Source organism: Urocitellus parryii, chromosome 5, assembly GCF_045843805.1.
Source record: "Urocitellus parryii isolate mUroPar1 chromosome 5, mUroPar1.hap1, whole genome shotgun sequence".
Taxonomy (NCBI): domain Eukaryota; kingdom Metazoa; phylum Chordata; class Mammalia; order Rodentia; family Sciuridae; genus Urocitellus; species Urocitellus parryii.
The window spans coordinates 12,168,109-12,190,197 of record NC_135535.1 but is presented as its reverse complement, the minus strand read 5'-3'; the positions used below and the strand labels follow the sequence as shown (position 1 = coordinate 12,190,197).

General features: G+C 51.4%; 2 protein-coding genes across 6 annotated transcripts in view; both read left to right on the top strand.

The window, feature by feature from the left end:
- Hmgxb4 (HMG-box containing 4) overlaps positions 1-2,802 on the top strand; it is a 31,095-nt gene extending 28,293 nt beyond the window's left edge. For all 4 annotated transcript variants that reach the window (XM_026409990.2, XM_077799286.1, XM_026409986.2 and 1 more), the window contains 2 exons: positions 1,482-1,604; positions 2,074-2,802. In XM_026409990.2, the coding sequence (XP_026265775.2) occupies positions 1,482-1,604; positions 2,074-2,118 (168 nt within the window). In that variant the 3' untranslated portion in view covers positions 2,119-2,802. The remainder of the gene's footprint in view (positions 1-1,481; positions 1,605-2,073) is intronic.
- Positions 2,803-6,476: 3,674 nt separating this feature from the next.
- Tom1 (target of myb1 membrane trafficking protein) overlaps positions 6,477-22,089 on the top strand; it is a 32,688-nt gene continuing 17,075 nt past the window's right edge. The window contains exons 1-2 of one of the 2 annotated variants that reach the window (XM_026409991.2): positions 6,478-7,517; positions 19,740-19,824. In XM_026409991.2, the coding sequence (XP_026265776.2) occupies positions 7,466-7,517; positions 19,740-19,824 (137 nt within the window). In that variant the 5' untranslated portion in view covers positions 6,478-7,465. Of the gene's footprint in view, positions 7,518-19,739; positions 19,825-22,089 lie in introns of both variants that reach the window. The other variant, XM_026409992.2, reaches the window with a different exon arrangement.

The following is a 22,089-nucleotide window of genomic DNA, read 5'->3' as shown; positions in this document are numbered from 1 at the left end:
GACTTTAAGGTGCAGGCTCTTAACCTCTTGGTGGACTGCACCCCAGAAAATAGAGAGAGGAGATGTCAGACAGGGGTTGAGGGAAAGGAAGAGTCAGCCGGGGATGAGGCCTTGGGACTGGGCAGCTGTGAGAAAGGTGATGACTTTGGCAGATAAATGGAAGCTGAGAGGAGGGTGGGTTCGGCTCTTGATGGTGTGTTGAAATTGAGGAATGGCCAACGGGAAGGACCCAGCAGGCAACCAGAAATGCCGCTCTGGAGATGAATGTGTTGGCAGTAATAGTGTAACTTCTGGTGCTTTTTGAGTACTAATCAGCTACCAGATACCATCCCAGGTACTTCACATCCATTATCTCCACCCCATCTGCCGATAGCAGTCCATTCTGCAGGTGTAGCAACTGCCCAGGTACCAAAAACAATGAGAGGTGGGGCCAGGATCTTGACCCAGGCAGTCCAGATTCAGAGCCATTCTCTCCTATGCTGCCTCTTGAGATGATTTCATATCCTCACAGTGCTTCTGATGAAAGCAGATCATGCAAGAGCTGGGAAGTGGAATTTGCAGCCGGCAATCTTACCTCTTATCTTTCTGAGTCATAATTATGTAGATAATATGAATTAAATGAGATGTCATATTTTGAAATTAATCAAACACACTCTTTTTTTTTTTTTTGTACCAGCGATTGAACCTGGGGGCACTTAAGCACTAAGCCACATCCCTTAATATTTTATTTAGAGACAGGGTCTCACTGAGTTGCTTAATGCCTCACTTTTGCTGAGGCTGGCTTTGAACTCACAATCCTCCTGCCTTAGCCTCTGGAGCTGCTGGGATTACAAGTGTGTGCCAAGCACCCCCAAGTGTACTTTTTTTTTTTTTTTGAGAGTGAACAATTTAACCTAGAATGATATTACCTGCTGTCAAAAGCCACATAGGGCTGGGATGTAGCTCAGTGCTAAAATGCTTGCCTCACATGTGCAAAGCCATGGGTTCGATCCCCAGTGCCAAAAAAAGTAAAGACCAAAAACAAAACAAGCCCCCCCCCCCAACAAAAAGAAAGAAAAGACTACATTTGTAGAAAAGTACATATATGCTTCTGTAAATTATATTGTGTGGGACTGTAGGGTTTTCATAGTATCATATTTGAGCTGTATTCATGGAGTTTATGACAGATCTCACAGATCTTCCCAGTATCTCTCTGGAGTACGGAAGGCATTTTTCACTATTCAGGAGAAGGGAATCAAGTGACTTTCCCAGGACACATAGAAGATAAGATGGATTAGGAATATAGAAAGAAAACCTGAAAATGTATAGTAAGAAGTTTTTTAAACTACTTAGAGTAATTAAAAGAGAAACTTTCCATTTGTGCTGTAGGTTTTATGTCATGTGATTAGAAGTGTCCAGGATTTTAAAAACCAGAAGGAAGTTAACCAGAAAATGGAGAGAGCATCAAGTGTGTGATTTGAGTTAATGTCTTCTCCTTTCAGGGCATGGTGGCAGTGTCTGGCAGTTTGTCAGTGCTTCTTGATTCCATTATCTGTGCCCTTGGCCCCTTGGCATGTCTGACTACACAACTACCTGAATTGAATGGCTGTCCCAAACAAGTCTTGGTGAGTTTTCCTTAGACTTTTAGGGCCAGACCTCTAGGAGATCAGAGACGCCCTGCCTTAACCGGTGCTGTCAGGTAGACTCCTAGGGCTCTCTGGTTCATTGCACATGGCCCGTGGAATGAGTTCTGTTTTACCAAATGCATGTTATGCTTAGTGAAACTAGAAAATATGCCATTTCCCAAACTGGTACGTTAGAGAGAGGAAGTCTAACCCTTGAGGTGCTATAATTCCTGCATTTCCCATTTACTCTTCTATATACTGTGCAGGAATTTTCTCTCTTTTTCACTGGGATTAATGGGAGAAATCAGCAGAAAAGCTCCTGCAAACAGCAGGATGCCATCATCATTCTTATCCTGTGTTCTCTGACTTCACTTTTTCCTGTCTCATCTCTCTCCCTGAACAAAAAAACATATCTCAAGAAATCACAGTAAAGTACCCTTCAACTGAACCTTTTTTCCTTGTTTTGTAGTCAAACACGCTAGACAACATTGCTTACATCATGCCTGGACTGTGACAGCGGAGACTCCTGGGGTAGAAGCCTCACCTACCCTTTGTGTATAGGTTTGTGTATATATGACTGTTCAAACCCCTTCGCTGGCCTCTGGGTGTAGGTTTTACATTTTTATATCTATACATATATATATACATATATATATCTGTATATATGTAATGTACAAAATATACATAGGATTGTAACTACTTTGCTTTTAATAATTTTATGAAATGGCAAAGGTTTAGCCAAGAGGAATCTTTGGCATGAGTATGGGCTTGGGATCTTTCTTCTCTTGTGGTGGGTAAATCTGCCTTAAAAATCAGTGTATCTTGGGGCTGGGGGCTTGTTCTGGGTGCCACGTGCATCTCCTTATGGATAGCTAAAATGTGATTTTTTTTTTTCCAAACTCATTTGTACCTCCAGACCCATCACTGACCACTTGCCTTACCTGTCTAATAGTCAGACATATAATAATAAGAGAGATTATGGGAGGGTGCCAGCTGACCCGAAGTACAAAGGCTTTCAATCTGAAGTGACGGAGGTGGGAGGTGATGAGCTCATTCCCACTGTGGCTATTAAAGTGGCTTAGATGGACTAAGTAGGGGGTTCATTCCAAGTCCTACTATACAGTGTCCATGTCTCAAACTTTATTGTAATCATTGGTACCATTGGCAGCCTCAGCAGAGGCCAAGGAGTTGTGCGATTCCTGGCAGCAAAAATACCTTGGAGAGGGTGATGCTGCTGGTGCCACCGTTGGACCTGCATGTGTTCTCTTAGCTGACCAGAGTATTTGGTTTGTAAAACCAAGAGCTGGTATCTTTCATTGGCAGCATTAGGTTGGCCACCAAGTCCTCAGAAATCCTGCTGCTCATTTGCTTGGTGGTTATGGAAGGTAGACTTGGCCCAGCATGGTTCTTGGGTTTATCTTAACAGTTCCCTTGGTGGGCAGATACACAATGTTCTGCGTTCCACATGTAAGTGAATTGCAAAAAAAGTACTCAATTCTCATGTAGGTTTATTTATGTGTGTGTGTGTGTGTGTGTGTGTGTGTGTGTATGTGTATTTTAATTATGTGTATTTAACTCTTTAAAATTTCTTAGATTTTAATTTATCCTGTAAATTTATGTATATATAATTTAATAACAAAAGCCTCCACCAGCAACAGCATGTGGAAGATACAGATTTATTATTTCATCCTCCCTTCCTCTGGGCTGTTCCAAAAACTCTAAATCACCTATATTTCAAGGTATTGTACCTCAAAAAGGAATCATTATGTCGGGATTCTAATTCTCTATAAAGAACTTCATGGCCTTCAATAATGTTGAGAAAGTGAAATAAAAAGAAACATTGCCATTCCCAGCTCCCCTTATTTCCAAAGACCTCGACCTGCTTCCCAGTTGCAAAGAAGACAGTCGGACACTTCAGGGTAGTTTCTGTTTGGTGTGAGATTCCCTGCCAAAACCAAGCTCTGAGGCAACTGTGCTTTCCTCCCCGGCCTAGACAGAGCAGGACAGCATCACAGTGACCTCTGGGGACAGTGCAGCCACCAGGCGTCCCATTCATTCCTTCCTTTCTTCCACCAGTGTTACCAGGGCTGTGCTTCCCAGAGGCATCTGGCTGCCTAGTCCCTTTCTCAGCTCAGAGCAGTTTTAAGATTTAATCCAGGAAATAGAAACCGGAACGTTTAGGAATTGAATCAAGAGAAGCAGAAATCTTAGCTTGTTTTCATGTGTCAGAACCTTGTGCCATGCCTCATCTGTCCCGCGCAAGTTTCCTGTTCCGACACAGGATATCAGGGAGGGGCAGGGAGACATGGTGGGACAGAAAGAACTCACTCCTGCCACTGTCATTTGTATACATGAATGAAATCCCAATGAGGACCCACTTTTTTGTTTGTTTTCCTTCGAAACCCAGTCCTATTGTATTTGTATTTAAGATTTGTACACATTTGTATAATAATCTGTACCTTGTGGTATTTGGTACTATTAGAGGAAAAACTTTGGATTCGGGCCTTCTTGCAGTTTTTATATCATTGTTTTATTTTGTTTTTTAAATAAATTCTAGTGGTTTGATCCAAATCCCATTACAGTTGTATAAAGAAATAAAATTTTGTACTTATATTATTAAAAATCACATTTTTAATATTTGTAGTTCAGTCTCAGCTGTCTTTTCCCTATTTGTGCTAATCATAGTTGCTACAAAATTAAAACCTCTCTCACATTCTACACTACTATAATTTTCTTTAAAAAAAATGGAATAGAGGTCAAGTTTCTAATCTCAACCATTTTCCTAAAATATATCTTACTGTGTTTTGTATTAATTTTTATATTGTAGAGCTTCCGGTTCTCTTTTATAAACTTCAAAACCAGTAACTCTGATAGCTGTGACTGTATTTATTGGCAACAAAACTTTATACATTGGTTTTGGCCTAATTCAAGAAAAATCCATCAATCTTGGGTAAGGGTCATAGCTGTATAATTTGCTAAATATGACACATTTCATGCTGTTTCAATACTGTCTGAGCTTAGTGATGTTGGCTAAGTCACTTAACCTTTATATAGGCTTCCAAAGTCTCATCTGTAAAATAGAGTAATTTCACCTCCCTATCTCCAAGCCTCAGCCAGCCAGCCTGACATCAAAGTTTAGTAATACTACAAACATTGATTATATGGAAATTTGACTTTTCAAGGTAAAAAATCTGTTTGAACATAAGATGTTAAAAGTCACAAATAGGTCTTAGGGTAGAGCTCAGCACTTGGCTATCACATGCAAGGCCCTGGGTTCAGTCCCCAGTGCCGCACACACAAGGAAATTTTTAAAAGGCCACATCTTATTAAGAAGCAGCAAGAAACAGACTGTCAAACAGGGAAGGACTGTGAGACTGACGTGCATATTTCATCTCCCCTTATCCTCTCAAAAGCCTTTGAATGTTATTCCCCTTTACTGTCTGTGAGGAGAAAAATGCAGAAAAGTACTTTTCACAAGTTTACATAGCTAGTAAGTGGCAAAGTAAGAATAAGAACACTGGGGCTGGGTCTGTAGCTCAGTGGTAGAGCGCTTGCCTAGCATGTGTGAGGCACTGAGCTACAGTAGGTTTGATCCTTAGCACCACATACAAATAAATGTAATAAAAAAAGAATAAGAACATTGGTACAGCTACCCTAAAACCTAGGCCCCTTCTACCCCAACCTACTTTCAAATTCAAATCCTGTTTTCTACAGTCCTGATTATAGAGAAACAGATGAGATCTTATCCTTGTCCAGAAGTTCAGCAGGCTTTCACTCTTCTTATTCTGGAGGCAGTGTATCTTGATTATTCTCCAAAAGTATATAAAGGATATAGATTGCATTTATGTAGTATGTCAGTCTTAAGGTACTTAAAGATTTTTACCTTAATAAAGAATAATATTAATATAACAACACTAAAAGGAAAAATTTAAATTGAAACAGACTTTTGGGGGTTTTTTGGGCAGCAGAGTTATACTAGAGATTTAATCCAGGGGCACTTTACCACTAGGGCTACATCTCCAGCCCTTTTTTTAATATTTAGTTTTTAGGTGGACACAACATCTTTGTTTTTATGTGATGCTGAGGATCGAACCCGGGCCACATGCATGCCAGGCCAGCGCACTACCGCTTGAGCCACATCCCCAGCCCCAAAATTGTAGATCTTATGAGTTGACAACTCTTTTTTTGATAGAGAGGAGAGAGAGAATTTTTTTAATATTTAGTTTTTCCAGCCCTTTTTGTTGAGACAGTCTCTGTAAGTTGCTTAGGGCCTTGCTATGTAGTAGAAACTGGACTTGAATTTGCAATCCTGCCTCAGACCCTTATGCACAGGGATTACAGACATGTGCCACTGCACCCAGCTAAAACAGACTTTTTACTGGATAAATTTGTTTCTTATTAGTACACTTTTAAAAAGTTTTGGTCAGGGTGCTGAGACTGTAGCTCAGTGAGTAGGGTGCTTGCCTCGCATGTGTAAGGCACTGGGTTCAATCCCCAGCACCACATAAAAATAAATAAAGATACTGTGTGTTCATTCATCTACAACTAAATAAATATTATACTATACTTTTGTCATTTATATCCCTATCGACTATTTTGATAAAATTGACATATTTCCTTTTCTGTATTAATAGCTATGTAGTATGCATGGAATCAATACAATTCTGCTTCCTATTTAGGCATATTTGGGTTTTTTTCTGATTTTCTGTCACGAAGAATAAACCTTACAAGAACTTCAAGCAAGTCCATCCAGTATGGGGATATTAAGGTTGTTAATGGAAGAATCCAAAATCTCATGTTCGGTATACTCCAAACAACCAAGCAATGTGCTTAAATAAAGAAAGACATAGAAAGTAACTTATGAAATTCATCTTAAATGTACACATCCCCCTTCATAATCCAAATACCACTACTGAAAATTGACATATGCTAGTCATTGTGTTAGACGACTGTAGGGATCCCAACAGACATAGTATCCCAGTCCTCATGGAGCTAGCGAGGTAGGGGAAAGGGCACTTGTCTACAAGTCTTATGAACATTATTGAAACACTTCAAAACAGTTTTATACAGAAAAAAATGTCCCATGGCAGCTCAAACAAGTGATACATAAAACAAATCACAGAAGTGACTAACATAGTCCTAATTTAGGTTTTAAACTCCCTGATGTTTTAAGCAAAATTGGATCACTGTCTTTTTTTCCTCTTCAATTTTTCAAAAGAGCCTGTGACCTAAAAAAATAAAATAAATTGGTTAAGAGTCCTTGATCTAATTCCAGTATCCAGAGAACATGAGCTCGCTGTTTGGATCACAAGGTAAATTAATGGCAGAGAGCGCCACCGCGCCCTTTCCTGACTACATCTTGTTCGCTGGCCTGTCAGTCCTAAGTAGAGGCAGGTGAAGCGGACGCGCACCTGGAGCCAGGGAAACCTGACATCAGATAGAAGTCCTATCGTCAGGTGGGAGCAGGCGAGACCCATTCTCAGTTAGGTGTGTAGTCTCCGCGAGGTCCCAGGCCTAGAGACAGTCTCCTTAACCTTCAGGTCTTCCAGAGGTGTTGACACCTTTAGGCCACGCCCCTAAAAGCCAGGTGAGCGCTCTAGGGGCGTGGCTTAGGGGCCCTGGTCCCAGCCCCGCCCCAGCCCTCCGAGTGCGTGACGTCCGCCGACGCCGAGGGGCTGCGGCGAGGTCGTGGATCTCAGAGCGCCCGCCTCGCCGTCAGGGCGGGGCCTGTGGCTCGGCGCCTGGGCCCCGCCCCCATCGGCACCTCCCCCAGGCTGTCCGCCGTGTCACGTGACGGGTCGGCGGCGCTGGCGGTTGCTGTCAGCTGATTCCCGGGGTTGGTGGCAGCGGCAGCCGCGGCAATGGACTTTCTCCTGGGGAACCCGTTCAGCTCTCCGGTGGGACAGCGCATCGGTAAGTCCCTGGAGCCCCGCACAGCCCCTCCCCAGTGTTCCTCACTCGGCTTTGGTCCCCGGGGAGCCTCTAGGTCCCCAGTCTCGGCGCTGGGAGGCTAGGAGGGTGATAAGGCTGGCGTGTCGCCGTCCCGCCCATTTCCCCGCCCACCCTTGATTGACAACAGCGCGGGCCTCTAGGAAGCCGGGATAGGGATGGATGCTTGTGAGTGCCAATAGGGAAGGAGAGCGGACGGGTCCAGGCTGGCGCGGCTCAGCCAATGTGCGCGTGCTGGGGTCCCGAGCGGAGGGAGAAAGTTTTCGGGGTTAAAGGGACAGCGTGGTTGGGTGGGAGTTGGTGGGTGGACTGCTTCCCGCGCGTGCTCTCCTGCGGGCCCCGCTGCCAGACTGTGGCGGGCTGCTTCCTAGCTCGCCGCGCTGCCGGGACGTGGATATCTGAGCGGAATCAGACGTCCCTTCTCGCTAGACCTGGGAGGCTAGGGCTTGGCGCCTGAGACGACTTGAGGGAGACCGGCCGGCGGGTCTCGCAGACCCGAGGCTCAGGACTCTCGGGCCTCTTCTGCTACACCGAGCGACACCGCTTCTAGAGCCCTTCGCTGGCGTGATCTCGGAAACCACGGGTCGGCCTCCCTGCCCCCAGGTGGCTGTGCAGAGAGCACCTGCCCAGACGTGCGGTTCGCAGGAGCCCAGGGCTCCGGGCCCGCTCGGGACTGAGTGTCTTCGCGCCCTGTCACCAGGACACGGAGTTATGTAGCAGAGCCTCTGTGCTCAGGGCTTCTCGATAGTCGTTAGGGAGTAATGATCCCTGCCTCCTTGGACTTGTGCAGATTAAACTCGTTAATAACGTGAGGTCCAGAAGCAGTGCCCAGCACGCGGCCAGGGCTATGCGAAAGAAATTCTTAATAACTTTTATCTTTGTTACTGAGATACCACCGAGTGGGGATCCAGAATCCCTGGAGATCACCGGCAGTAGGTCTCTTAGGTGCCCATTCCTCAGCACAGGTCAAGGCCAAAGGGACACTACAGAGTCAGTCTGGGTGTGGTCCTGTCTTGCATGAAGTAACCATGACGGCCCTGAAGTTCTTTCTTCTTCTTGATGAGTGGGGATCGAGAATCCCTGGAGATCACCGGCAGTAGGTCTCTTAGGTGCCCATTCCTCAGCATAGGTCAAGGCCAAAGGGACACTAAAGAGTCAGTCTGGGTGTGGTCCTGTCTTGCATGAAGTAACCATGACGGCCCTGAAGTTCTTTCTTCTTCTTGATGACTTTTAAACTTAAATCCATACTGGGAAAGTGGCATCTTAGATAAGCCCTTCTTTCCATACTTAATGTCTTACTGACTCATCCGTGTGGTAATGGCCACAGGATTATGTAATTGCCACAGGAGTGAAATAATCTCAGATCTACCGACCGACCTACCCTCATGAGAAGAAAGCTTGTAGGACTGGCATCCCTGAGGACAGGGGCTTCTAATGATACCACTAGGTGAGAGGCACTTGACTACCATCCACACACAGCCTGGAATGTCTGCTCCTGTTTCCTCTCTGAGCAGCTCTACTCATCCTTCTCCCTGAGGCCTTCCCTGGGCCCTTCAAGTCCAGTCACTGCTTCCCGCTCTCCTAGGCTCCTGCCTCCCAGAATCCCTGAAGCTGTGGCTGTCACTTCGGAGCAGGCTAGTCCCAGATAGCGCCTGTGCAGCGCAGCATGAGCTCTCCATCATCACACGGAGACACCGCTGTCCTCTTGTGTCTGTCTCAGCTAGGCTGGACCTCTTGAGAGCAGGAACCACCCCCCACTTATCTAGCCACCCAGCACCCAGCATGATGCTGGCACCAGGAGGGAAGAAAGTAGAAAAGTGACATTTTGAGAGTAAAGAGCATTCTGCCAGGGTCCTTGGTATTCATCTTCATGGTGACCCTGTGAGCTTCTGCTGCTTCCCATTTCACCAAAAGTAAGTCTGAGCCAAGGAAGCCCTGCCAGAGTCTCACAGCTCCTGGGGCCAGAGTCCAACCCCAGCCTTGCTTTTGCGCCTGCCGCCGCCATGGCCCCGCAGGTCCACACAAGGATCCCCCACAAAGGAGGACATGTCCATGGGTTTGCACACTCTTCCAGGGCACTCGCCCTTCTTAGGAGAACATCCCAGGGCAGCAGCCTATGGCCAAGAGAAGCCCAGCTCCTTAGTAATCAGTAAGGTAGACACAGCCCTCTTCTTCGCAGGTACTGTAAGTCTTCCTGGTATGTTTTATAGGCTGATGTCAGAAGTCAACCCAAGAATCCCATTTTTCATCTCTGGCTGTCAGCTCACCCCTGGCACTTTAGGTCCAAATCCCAGCAGATTGATGACAGCCAGCTGCAGAGACTGAATACAGGCAGTCCCCAGGCACCACCCCAGCAGCCTGGGTGGTGGATGCTGGGCGGGAGGAGAGAAGAATGCAGAGCCTGGGACAGCCCTGGAGCTGAGGGAGAGGTGAAAAGTCAGAACTGTCGATGGTCTGCGAAGTCCTCACCAGGGGAGCCGCAGAAAGCAATCAGAAATGAGGGACCCCCCTTCAGGGGCCCTTTGGGGAGGCAGGACTAGAAGCCCAAGCGGCATTCAAGCCATGTTGTAAGGACAGGAGAGCAGGCTCCAGGTCTCGTCCTCCCATGCCTCATTCCCTGACCATTGCCATCTCCTACCTGTGACATGAAGGCACCACCACTTATCCTGTCCTTCCCAGAGGCCTGGTGAGGAAGGACAGTGCTAGAGGAAGAAGGAAACTGATGGCTCTTTAGACAAAAGACCTGATTGCACAGGCCCAGGGGGGCATTGAGACCTCACAGGCAGAGTTCAGCTCACGGTGAAGCAAGGTAGTGAGCTCCCCATCCCAGAGGTGTGAAGGCAGGGGCCAGAGAAGAAGGCCCTGCACAGAGGACTCCTCCTGGCTCACAGGGTGGACGCAACCAAGGTCTGCAAACTTTTTCCCTAAAGGGCTACATAGTAAATCCTCGTGAGCTGTATGGTTGGTCTCTGTCACAGCCGCTCCACGTGGCCATGAGTGCGTAAAAGCAGCCCTAGACAGCAGGTGAATCACTGGCCTGGCTGTGCTCCGATAACATTTTATTTATGGCACTGGGATTTTAAGTTTGTGTAATTTTCACCTGTCATGAAATATTCGTTGGCTTTTTATCCTACCCATTTAGAATCATGAAGACCATCTATAACTCAGGGCGTTCAAACAGGCACTGGGTTTGGACTCCAAGGTGGCTGAGCTCTCTGATCAGAGCAGCTGGCCGAGGCAGCACAGTGGAAGGCAGTGCTCCTCAAAATGGGGTCCCAGAGCACCCAGGCTGGGAGTGCCAAGGCCCTCGGCCCTCCGAGTCAGAATCTGCACCCTTATCCACAGGGTCCCTGGGATGTCCTCTCATCTTAAAGCTTCTGTTTTCCGACCCATAAATGCAGGAGCCAGATTAGAGCCCAGGTCTCTATGTTGAGGCTGGTGATGGAATGCCAGGTCAGGGCTTAGCACCAGCTGAAAGCAGAGTAGTAAGGCCCAGGGTGAACTTGACCCAGGGACCCTCACTAGCTCTGTTAAATGGGGCGTGTTACTTGTCTAAACTGTTCTTCAGTTTCTCATCTGTAAAACGAGACTAATAATGGCACCTGCCAGAGGGCATTGCTATGTGCGGCCTTGTGGAGCCCTTGGCCTGGGGCCTGCGCACAGTCGTACCCTGGTGATGCTCACTGTTGTCAATTCCTGGGCACAGAGTTAGTGTCAGAGCTAAGGTGCCAGCCCAGGGCCCTGACTCCAGTGCAGCCCTGTGTTGGTCTCTTTCTGGGTCTTTGTGTCCCTGAGGATTGAGCCCCAGGCTGGAGGCAGCCTCCCTCACCACAGGTCGGGTTTCAGCCTGTGGGGTGGAGTCTCACTTGGGAATTAAGGCCTCTCTGCCTGACTCTGGATGGAACTGGTAAATAGGTTTTATTCCCTCACTGAGCTCAGAGAAATAAGAGTAAAGTCCCGGAAAGGATTTCCACTCTTCTGGTTTTAGAAAAAGCGAAAACAAACACCTCAGTGTCTTCTCATAGCTCGGGCCATCCCCCTGTGAGAAGCGGGATTCGGGCAGGTTAGCTCCCCCTCCTCGCTGGCCAGTGCTCACCCAGCTTTAGTCCCACTCGTGATCCGTGGACCCGCATGCCACCTTTATTTGGGTCCATCTTTGCTTTAATTTCCTTGCCTATTTTAGTTTGATCTGTCCAGTGTAATTATATCCCCGCAGTCATGGCTTTGATGAGCTAGTTCCTGGTTTTTTCCTATCCCACATTAAAGTTAATGTCCGTCTATAAGTGTCTTGATGTCTGCCCGGGAACTGGCCTACTGGGTTTCAGAGTGACACATTTTGGTGCCTTGGTCTTAGCAGCTGTACTTGGCTCCAAGCTTAGCCTCTACCTCAGAGGAGCTGGGTTCAGGTGCCGGTCCCTCCCCTTCCCATCTGTGTACCTGAGGCAGGTGACAGAACCTCATAGGGAAAGGACACAGGAAACTTGGCAACCAGTAGAGCACCCAAAAAGTGCAGAGGGGAGCTCCTGAGGGGTAGCAGGGACCGGAGAGGACCAGCCAGGCCACAGGGACTGAGAATTGAGGGAAGACAGTGGTATCCACTGTTGAACTTGAATTTGTTTGGGTACAGTACAGCCACTGTGGTGGCTAACTTTACACATCAACTTGCCTGGGCCATGGTACTCAAATATTTAGTGAAACATCCCACATGCTTCTGGAAAGATATTTTAGATGAGATTAACATTGAAATCAGTAGACTTTGAAGCAGATTGACCTCCATAATGTGGGTGAGCCTTGTCCAATCACTTGAAGGACTTAATAGAAAAAGACTGATTCCCAGAACAAGAGGGGATTCTGCAGGCAGACTGCCCTTGCATTTGAACTGCACCTGGCCCTGGCCTCCAGCCCTCCAGCCTATATTGCTTGCAAAGTTTGGATCTGCCAAGTCTCCACAATCACATGAGCCAATTCCCTCAATCAATCAACATCCCCCGAGAGAGAGAGAGAGAGAGAGAGAGAGAGAGAGAGAGTGTGTGTGTGTGTGTGTGTGTGTGTAGGACCCCAGTGCAAGCCCCTTGTCCACCCTCCAGCCTCTTGCCCTGGGAGAGGGGAGCGGCCATCACGCCCTGGCCTGCACAGCCTTCTCCCTCTTATGTGAGTGGTTTTAAAAAACTCCTTTGTCTAACTGACATTTTTTTCAGTTGGGTCCTATAGTTAGTTAAACCAAGTTGAAAATTGTGGATTGCAAAAGTAATACCCTCTGCAAGGTATTTTAGGGTTCTCTAGTGGCCTGTGGTTAAAAAATGACAGGGAGAGGCGCCAGAGTTTGAGGAAGGTCGGCTCAACAACTTAGGAAGCTGGTGGAACTTTCCAGGCTAGGTCTGGAAAGAACTCTCCATTGTAGAAATAGCCTTCAAGACAAGATGCAGGCTGAAAAAAGAAGTTGGCCCCTGCATATAGGTAACTTCTTTCTTTAATTTTAAATTAATTTTTCTTTTCATTTATTTCCTTTTTAGTGGTGGGGTTTGAACCCAGGGCCTTGTACATGCTAGGCAAGCACTCTACCACTAGCTCTGAATATATAAAGTCTTTTTTATGGGAGTACTTGAAACTTTCAAAAGATCATTTGTGGACAATATTTTTGTAGCAGATCACATTCATTTTGGCGTGTGCTTTGTGCTCAGTGGACAAAATGTGCTTAAAATGCACCCTCTCACCTCAAATGCTCTGAAGGCAAGTGCTCGGTTTTCTGCGGAAAGACTAAGACACAGAGAGGCTGAGAAATTCACCAAGGGCCACTCAGCTAGTAGGTGCTCAAGCCAGGTTTGAAGTGGGATTTGTCTGGGTCCATACCACGTGCTTCTAACTCTTCCTCCTCACTGTTGCCCTTAGGAACAAAGGGCCTCTGGGGCTTCCCTTGGTGTAAACACGTGTCCATCCAGAATGAGTCTGATCGGTAACAGCTCCTCCTGGGTCCTGTCCCCTTACATTGGATCCACCCTGGCAACCAGAAGCTTAACCAAGGGCACCAGCTTCCTGTGTCTATTACTAGGAGAGCCCAGGAGCCCCTGAGGGGTACCACCTGTATCTGGGGGCTATCAGTAGCTGCAAGGGAGACTAGAAAAGCAAAATACCATGAGCCAGTGAGCATGTCTTTAAACGCAGTGAGGCCATTGCGGTCGGTCCTTGCGGGGGAGCTAATAAGAGTGAGTCCAGCATCCAGCACGCGCAGGTGAGGGCAGGGTGCAGGTTCCCAAGCTGCCTTTCCTGACTGTGCTTCCTGGTGGCCAGTGCAGCTAGTCTGTGTCCAGGGAGTCAGTCGGAAGGCCACCTCCAGAGTGGAGTGGCCCTGGTTCTGATGGTATTAATTTGGAGGACAGATGGAAGAGGGACATGGAACTTTAAAAAACATTCCACTTGAAAGAAAGACTAGAATTCCCACCCACCAGCTACCAAGGAATTGATGAGTGTCAAAAGGTGCAAGAACTTCATCTAAATAAATATTCTGGCGGGGCTGGGGCTCAGGCTCAGTGGGAGAGCACTTGCCCAGCGTGTGTGAGGCACTGGGTTCGATTCTCAGCACCTCATATATAACCAACCAAAATAAAGGTCCATTGACAACTAAATAAATAACAATAAAAATAAATAAATGTTCAAAAGGGGCATCGTGCTGCGAATCCCTCAGCCCGCTCAGCCGCTCGGGACACAGGTGCTCCAGGTTTACAGGGTTACCTTGGGCCAGGGCCCTCCAGAGGAGAACTGGGCATCTTGGGAGGAACCCGCGGCCTTGACAGAGAGTCTTTCCAGGAGTCCACCAAGTGGCTGCCAGCTATGCCTGAGCAGCATACTGTAGGCCACCAAGAACGAAGAGCTGGAGATCCCACCTCGGGCTGGGCTAGGAGCCTGAGGGGGGCGTGGGAAGTGGGGGCACATTCCTAGGACAGGGCAGGTTGAGGGCACAGGAGCCTGAGGGAGGCTGAGCAGGCCGGGCATGGCGGGAAGCCAAGCCTCGGGAAGAGGCAGGAGGAAGGACCAGGCCCACCCAAACCTGGGCCTCGCCCCCTCACCTCAGGGAAGCCCTGTCACTCAGGTCCATGCCAGAGTAAGCACAGCTGGCCTTCCACGGTGGACACGGAGGAGTCGTGATCAGGGCCACTTTCAGCAGCAGGAAAGCCTCTGCCCTGTTCTAGCAAGAAGCCTGGGGCTTTGGGGATGTCCTTAAACACCCCATCCCCACTCTGTCCTTGCCTGGAGGTTGGTGGGTAGAATGCAGTGGACGACGGTCCTGAGGGAGGTGGGGCGGGGTGACCCTCACATCACACTGCACCTGGGCAGCCTGGAGGCTCAGTCCCGCGCTGCCCACATGGTGACCCTCCCTCTGCGCCTCCTGAGAGTTGGGGGGAGGCGGCCTTCAAGGAGGGGAACGGGCGGAGTCCTGGAGCCCTTGGGCGGCTGAGCAGCAGACCTCTTTGTCCCAGCAGCTGGGTGCAGGGTGGTGACACTGGCTCAGCGGGGGCCAGTCATTCTGTCATTGTTCACAGTGTTGTCAGGGCCAGGATGAGGAGTGACAGTCTGCCCACAAGCTGACACAGGCCTTGGGGTGGGTGTGGCCACTCATTTCCTCTGCGGCCTCCTGGGCCCTCCCACTGACTCAGCACCTGCCCTCCCTCCCTGTCCAGTGACTTCACCTCCCAGGGGACCGCATCTGCACTGAGGGTGAGGCCACTTTGGTTTTACTCCCCTACGTCTCCGTGGGTCCTGGACACAGATCTAGAGACCCGTGACATGAACCTGGGGGATCCCTTGGGGAGACTCTGTGCAGCTCACAAACTGTGGCCGTGGGCAAGTTACCAGCCCCCGAGCCCTCAGCTTGGCATCTGTGTCTGTGGGTGTGCTGAGCGCCCGTGTGTGTGTGTGTGTGTGTGTGTGTGTGTGTGTGTGTGTGTAAGAGAGAGAGAGAGGGAGGGAGGGAGGGAGGGAACGCACTGTTGGCACCTGCATAAGGGGTGGCTGTCCGGATAGAGGCGAGGAAGAACAGGCCCCAGGAGGTGGGGAGCGTGGTCCCTGAAGAGGTCAGGTCTGTGACCCTTGGGCAGCTGGGGGTCGTAGACGGGGTTTAAACAGAGGAGCTCTGGTTAGATGATGTTCGAGAAAAAGAGCTTGCAGGTGGCGGTCCCACCTGGGCAGGTGATGGGCCTGATCCAGAGCCAGCCCTGCAGGGAGAGGCCGGGCGACTGCTGGAGTGGCCAGGTGGCAGGGAAGGCCGAGTGGCCGGTGGCTCCCTGTAGCTCCCACGGAGGCGGCCTCCTTCTGGGCAGCACAGGATGTCTCCTGGGATTCTGGCACAGCTCAGGAGGAGCAGGCCAGCACCGGGTGTCCAGCAGCTGCCCAGAGTGAGGCAGGTGCCACATGGCTGTGGTGGCCTCCTCCCTCCTCTGGGCCTGTCCCAGCCCTCCCTCGCCTGCCCCTCGATGCCCTTTCCCTCCAGGCAGGCCGCTCCGCCTGGTGCCACCCGTGCAGAGTCGGGGCCGCTGCTTGGCCTGACTGTTGTGAGGGGAGGGGATGTCACCCTCAAGTTAGGAAGATCACCTGGAGCCCCCTGAGCGGGACGTGTCTGCACCAGGCCCACCACAGAGAGGACAGGCTGCCAGACCCACTCAAACCTGGGACTCGCCCCCCCCTAACTTGACCCAAAACCCTGTGACCCCAAACCAGGGAGTGCCAGGCCGGGGCAGCAGCAAGCCGCCCAGGGGCATGGGTTGGCAGGTCTGGCTCCCTCAGGTGCTGGGAGACAAGGGCACCTGCTGCCCATCTGTCCTTGAAGCATTGCCAGCAGGTCAGGGTCAGGAGCCAGTTCATTTTATTGCCCCTTCTTAAAATAGCTGGGTCACTGTCACTGTTAAAAACAAAAACATGACAGCCTCAGATTCCTGTGGGTTGGAATTCTGCCCTTGATTGGCACGTCTGCCTGCTGGTGCCAAAGCAGTCCACACGCCCAGTCCTGCCGTCCGCACCCAGGGCTCAGCTAAAGCGCTGAGGCTGGCTTTGAACTCGTGGTCCTCCTGCCTTGGCTCACGTGGTCCTCCTGCCTTGGCCTCCTGAGCCTCCTGGCTAGAATCTCCATCTTCTTTTTTCTCAGTTGTCAGTGTACTTTATTTATCTATCTGTCTATCTATCTATCTATCTATCTATCTATCTATCTATCTATCTGCAGTGCTGAGAATCGAACCCAGGGCTTCACACGTGCTAGGCAAGGGCTCTGCCACTGAGCCACACACCAGTCCCAGAATCTCCACCTTCTCAGTGGCTCTGCCCACTGAGGAGCGCCAGACTCGTGCTCCGGGACCCCTGCACCCCGCTGCCTCCTGTGTGGGGTTCCCCTCATCTGGGAATGTCCACTTCCCCTTCACAGTCGCCGTCCTTCCAAAATGACTCCAACACTTCCAAAACCTCAGTGCTCTGTCCCCAGAAGAAGAGGGAGGTCATCATTTTCAGGGTGTGCTGGGGGGTCTCGGGAGGCTTCAGCTGGGGGCACTGGAAGCAAAGGTTAGGGAAGGGCAGAGCGCTGGCCGTGCAGAGCTCCCAGCCCCCGGCGAGAGACAGGCCAGCGTCGCAGTGTGAGGCGCCCTCAGCCCACGCTGGAGGCCACCACCCGCCTCCAGGCTGCTGACCCTCGAACGCCCAGTTTCCTGGTTGGTGAGACGAGGGCGGCTGGTGATGCTGCAGGTCACTGTGGAGGTCAAACCATCACCGTGGAAGGGCCTGGAGGTCACACTGACCAGGGAGCCGTGGAAGGTGGGGGCCGGGGAAGTGTGGGCGCCTGGGAGTTCCAGGATGCTCCCTCGGGCAGCCTGGAGAATGGGTGGGCTGGAGCCCACCGGAAGCAGGGAGAGGCGGAGGCAGCTGTCCACAGGTGGGCGGCTTGGGGACAGCAGGAAGGGAACGGCTGTGACGGAAGGAGACGGGGAGCTGGCCTTGGCCAGGCTACGTACGCCTGGAGTTAGGGGTGACTCCACGATTTCTGATCCATGGGACTAGAGGGCCGCTGGGCGTGGCCTGTGGGACACAAGCCCTCCCTTGACCCTGGCTCCCTGCCGGCCTCTAGTGGTCCCCCAGTCGGAGCCTGTTAAAGCCCCTGTTTGAGTCAGCTTTTTCACTGCTGTGATTAAAAGACCCAACCAGAGCAATTTTTTTTAAGTTTTTTAATTAAAAAAATGTATTTATTGACTCAATACATATTTATTGGGAATCTATTATGTATTCAGTGATATTCCAAACAGATATATGAACAAAGTCAAACAAAACAAAACAACAACAACAAAAACAAACAAAGAGAGCAATTTTTTAAAAAACATTATTTTTTAGTTGTAGATGGACACAATATCTTTATTTATGCGTGGTTTGAACCCAGGGCCTCGCACGTGCTAATCAAGCACTCGGCCGCTGAGCCACACCCCAGCCCCAAGACCAGAACAACTTTAAAGGAGAAGTTAATGGTGGCTCATGGTTTCAGGGGTCTCAGTCCACAGAGAGCAGGCTCACTCCTCTGGGTCTGAGGTGAGGCTGAACGTGATGGTGGAAGAGAGTGCAGAGGGAAGCAGCTCACGTGATGGTCAGAGAGAGGGGTCTCCACTCACCAGAATCAAAGTATCTTCCCCAAAGCCAGCTGCCAGTGCCCTCCTCCTCCAGCCACACCCCACCAGCCTCAGTTGCCACTCAGCCATTCCTATCAGGGGATGAAGGCACTGACTGGGTTAAGGCTGTCACCACGCCATCATTGGTCCTCTGAACCTTCTTGCGTTGTCTCACACGTGAGCTTCTGGGGGTCACCTCACATCCAAACCAACCAACCCCCCAGCACGCCCTGAACATAATGGCCACTCTCCTCTCCTGGGGACACAGCATCATGGTTTGGGACGTGATAGTGTCGTGTGTGAATGTCCACTGCCCCTCCTGCAGCAGGTGGGACCCTCTGCTCAAAGGGACACTCACTCAGCACCTTTGGGTCCTCCGTGTGGCTGTCAGTGTGTGAGTCCTCAAGGTGGCCAGTGCGGCACATAAAAGCCACCCCCAGTAAACAGTTGTGGGAGGCACAAGTCCGTCTGTCAGCCCTCTCAAAGGAGCCCTTCAGGGCTGGGATTGAAGAGCGCTCGCCTAGCACAGGCGGGACCCGGGTTCGATCCTCAGCACCACATAAAAAAATAAAGGCATTGTGTTGTGTCCATCCACACCTAAAAAATAAATATTAAAAAAAAAGGAGCCCCTCATCATCCCTGCCCCTGGCCACAGTCCAGGGGAGCGCTAACGCTCTTCCGCCTCTGCCACTTGACCATGTTCTGGGCCACTAGCCATGTGTCTGGCTGCAGGACCCAAGGGTGACACTGAGATCAGGTCGGTTTCAAAACCAGAGTCGGGGAAGGCCCAGTTTGAGAGCAGGAGTGTCCCCAGCCCGGCATGGGCATGTCCTGAAAGATGAGCCTGCCCTCCAAGGTGCCCTCCTGGTCCTCGACAGACTGGTTGAGAACGTTCTTGGGCCAGTCTTGGGCCCACAGGGCAGTGTCTCTGTGCATCTTGCCACCGCTGTGTCCCAGTGCAATTCTTCATTGGCCTGATCAGTAGGCAGAAACTGTGGCTTGAAAGGGGACAGGACGGGTCACCTGTTGGTAGTGCCGTCCTCGATTCCTATATAAAGAAGGTCCCTGGGAGATTGCAGAGGAAGCTGGTCACAGTGAGTCCCTCTAGGAAGTGGGGGGCTGGGGCAGGGACACAGAGATCTACCCTCCATTATATGCTGATCTGGAAATTTCTACATTTTGAACCTCAAGAATGGTTCCCAACTCCAACGACAAACAGTCAAGAGGGGACTCTACAAAATCAGAGGAATACTGGCCCTGTCACCATGTCAAAGACAAGCAGTCAGAGACCAGGCCCCCTAGATTCCTGGCCTTGCTCATCCACTTGGCAGACTCTGGGCCACGGTTTCCTCTCTTCTGCCGAAGGGCAGGGGTGCCCCCAGCCCCAGGTGGCCACCACAAGAGTCAGATGACAACTGGGCTAACGTATGTCAAGCTGGCCCATCTTAAGGGCCCAGAAGGGTCTGCCTCGTGTCCCCCTTCCCCTCACCCCATTCTTCCCATTTGCCCACTCGGGCCCTCGCACACCTGTGACCTGTGGCTGCTTCCTCCCCAGAGAAGGCTACAGACGGCTCCCTGCAGGGCGAGGACTGGGCCCTCAACATGGAGATCTGCGACATCATCAATGAGACGGAGGAGGGGTAAGGACCCTCGGAGGGCTAAGGACCCTCAGGCGGGAGGGCCAGCCACAGGAAGTCCACACCTGCTGGACCTACACCTGCATCCCTGCCATCCCCGCCCAGCCCCTCACCATCCCAGCCACAAAGTCCCGCCCAGCTCATGGCCCTGTTGTGGGAGGGGCTGCCAGGTCCTCTGAACCCACCTGGGTGACCATGTGGCATTTTAAACATTTTTGGACCATGATCCAGGCCAGTCCCTTTATTGGGGGCTGAGAGGCATAAAAAGGTTCAAAGCCCCATGTCACAGCAGGTCCCTGCATGCTGCCACCCACACCACCTCTCCACGCCGCAGCAGCTCCCTGGACGAGGCCAGCTGGAGGCTCCCAGGGCGAGGAGGAAGTGGCCTGAAGCCCTTCTGCATCCTGAGGGGTGGACTATGCGTCAGGGACAGCGGGCTCCCTCTGAGCAAGAGCACACGCGGGCCACACGTTCACTTCCCTGAGATCTGGACACAGCAGGGCAGGTCGGGAGCGGGCGTGGTGTTCCCGTGCTGTGGAGCCCTGCCAGGGGACGTGATGTGAGGCATCAGGGACTCAGCGTCTCTCCTCTGACTAGTGTTTGCCAGCCAGCTGTGTGACGCAACCTTGGACAAGCCCCGTCACTCTCCAGGTCTTTGTCCTCCGTGGCAAAGCTCTTCTAGATCCTTCCAACGGTAGCCCAAGTCCCTGAGGGGAGCAGGAAGGGGTCACTGTCCTCAGGAAAGCCCTGCAGGGACAGGCGGGGAGGGGTGTGGTGGCCGCAGGAAGGCAGCCAGGTGTGTCCTGTGTTCAGTGAGTCGGCATGTCCCTCTCTGGTTTTTACTGGGGTGATCTAGTGACCCCTCAGCCAGCTCACAGAGCTTCTCAGCCAGGTGCACTGTGCATGGAGAGGGCCCAGAGTGGAGGCCCAGTCAGGAGAGGCAGAGGCTGCTGGGTCCCTCCAGTGTCTGTGTCCGTGGCTTGATACTCACTTTGTCTCGTCAAAGTGAAGTGGGGGGGATGGTGGGCAGAGGGCAGGACCAGGAGAGAAGACAGGCAGAAGGCCTCTGGAGCCTCCGGAAAGGCTGGCGCCCTGTGGATGTGATGCTGGAGGTCACTGCCATGTCCTTGGAGACAGCAAGCTCCATCTCCCTGCTGACCCCAGGACAGCAGCAGGCTCAGGGCCGGCCGTGAGCCAAGGCAGCCGTTCCCTGGGCCTGCGTGTCGACAGTCTCAGTGTCATTGCCACAGTCTCTCCGTTGGGTTGTGCCCTCCTTGTCATCCACCTGCTCCCAGCAGGGTGCTGGACACCCAGGTGCACAGCATGCGCTAACTGCCCTTTCCTCCAGCCATGCTGTGAGAAGCAGAGACAAGTCCCTCTGGAGCCTGGAGTGGCCCCCAGAGCGACACCTGTGCCAGTCAGCTTCCATCGCTATAACAAAGGACCCGAGATAATCAGCTTATTAAGAGAAAATTTATTTCAACTCACAGTTCTGGGGTTACTCTAGGCCTTGGCAAGGCAAGCCCGTGGTGGCAAGAGTCCAGAGCCAAGCAGAACCGCTCACCTCATGGCCTAAAAGCAAAAGAAGAGTGAGAAGGAGACCAGGGACCCACCCCAGGGACCTGAAGATCTCCCACTAAGCCCACCTCTCAAAGCTTCTGCAGCTTCCCAATAGCACCCCCCGGGACCAAGCCTTAATACATGGGCCTCTGGGGGACATTCCACACCCAGAGTATAGCAGTGGCCACACAAGGGCCCAGGAAGAGCAGGAAGCTACCCAGGGTGCACTGCATGGAACTGCTGGGCCAGGTTCTGCGCCAGGCCCTCCCTCCCTGCCCTGTCCTGTCCACTGGCCCTGGCCCAGCTCGCCCCACACCTGGTCTGCCCTGGAGGCCTTGCCCACACCTTCCTTCCTGCCCAGGACCTGTGCCAGGGTTCCAGGCTCCCTGAGTCGCCCTAGATGGATCAGCACTGGCTGGCAGGTCCCTGCTTGGTCAGACTTGAAGGCCAAATGGACAGATAGAGGGCTGGCCATGCCGGGGCATTAGAACACTGCCCGCAGGCCATTAGCCTCAGTGAGGAAGACGCTGCAGGGCAGGGCGCGGTGCAGACCAGGCTCAGGCTGCAGGGGAGGCCTGTGGTTCTGCCTCTGGACGAGCACTCCACCTCTCCCCAGAGGGAGCGTCCAGCAGGAGGCCTGGGCCCTGCACGGGAGCCCTGCTGAGCAGCCCGTCTGGACACAGCTCAGGGAGGAGGAGCACCGAGGCC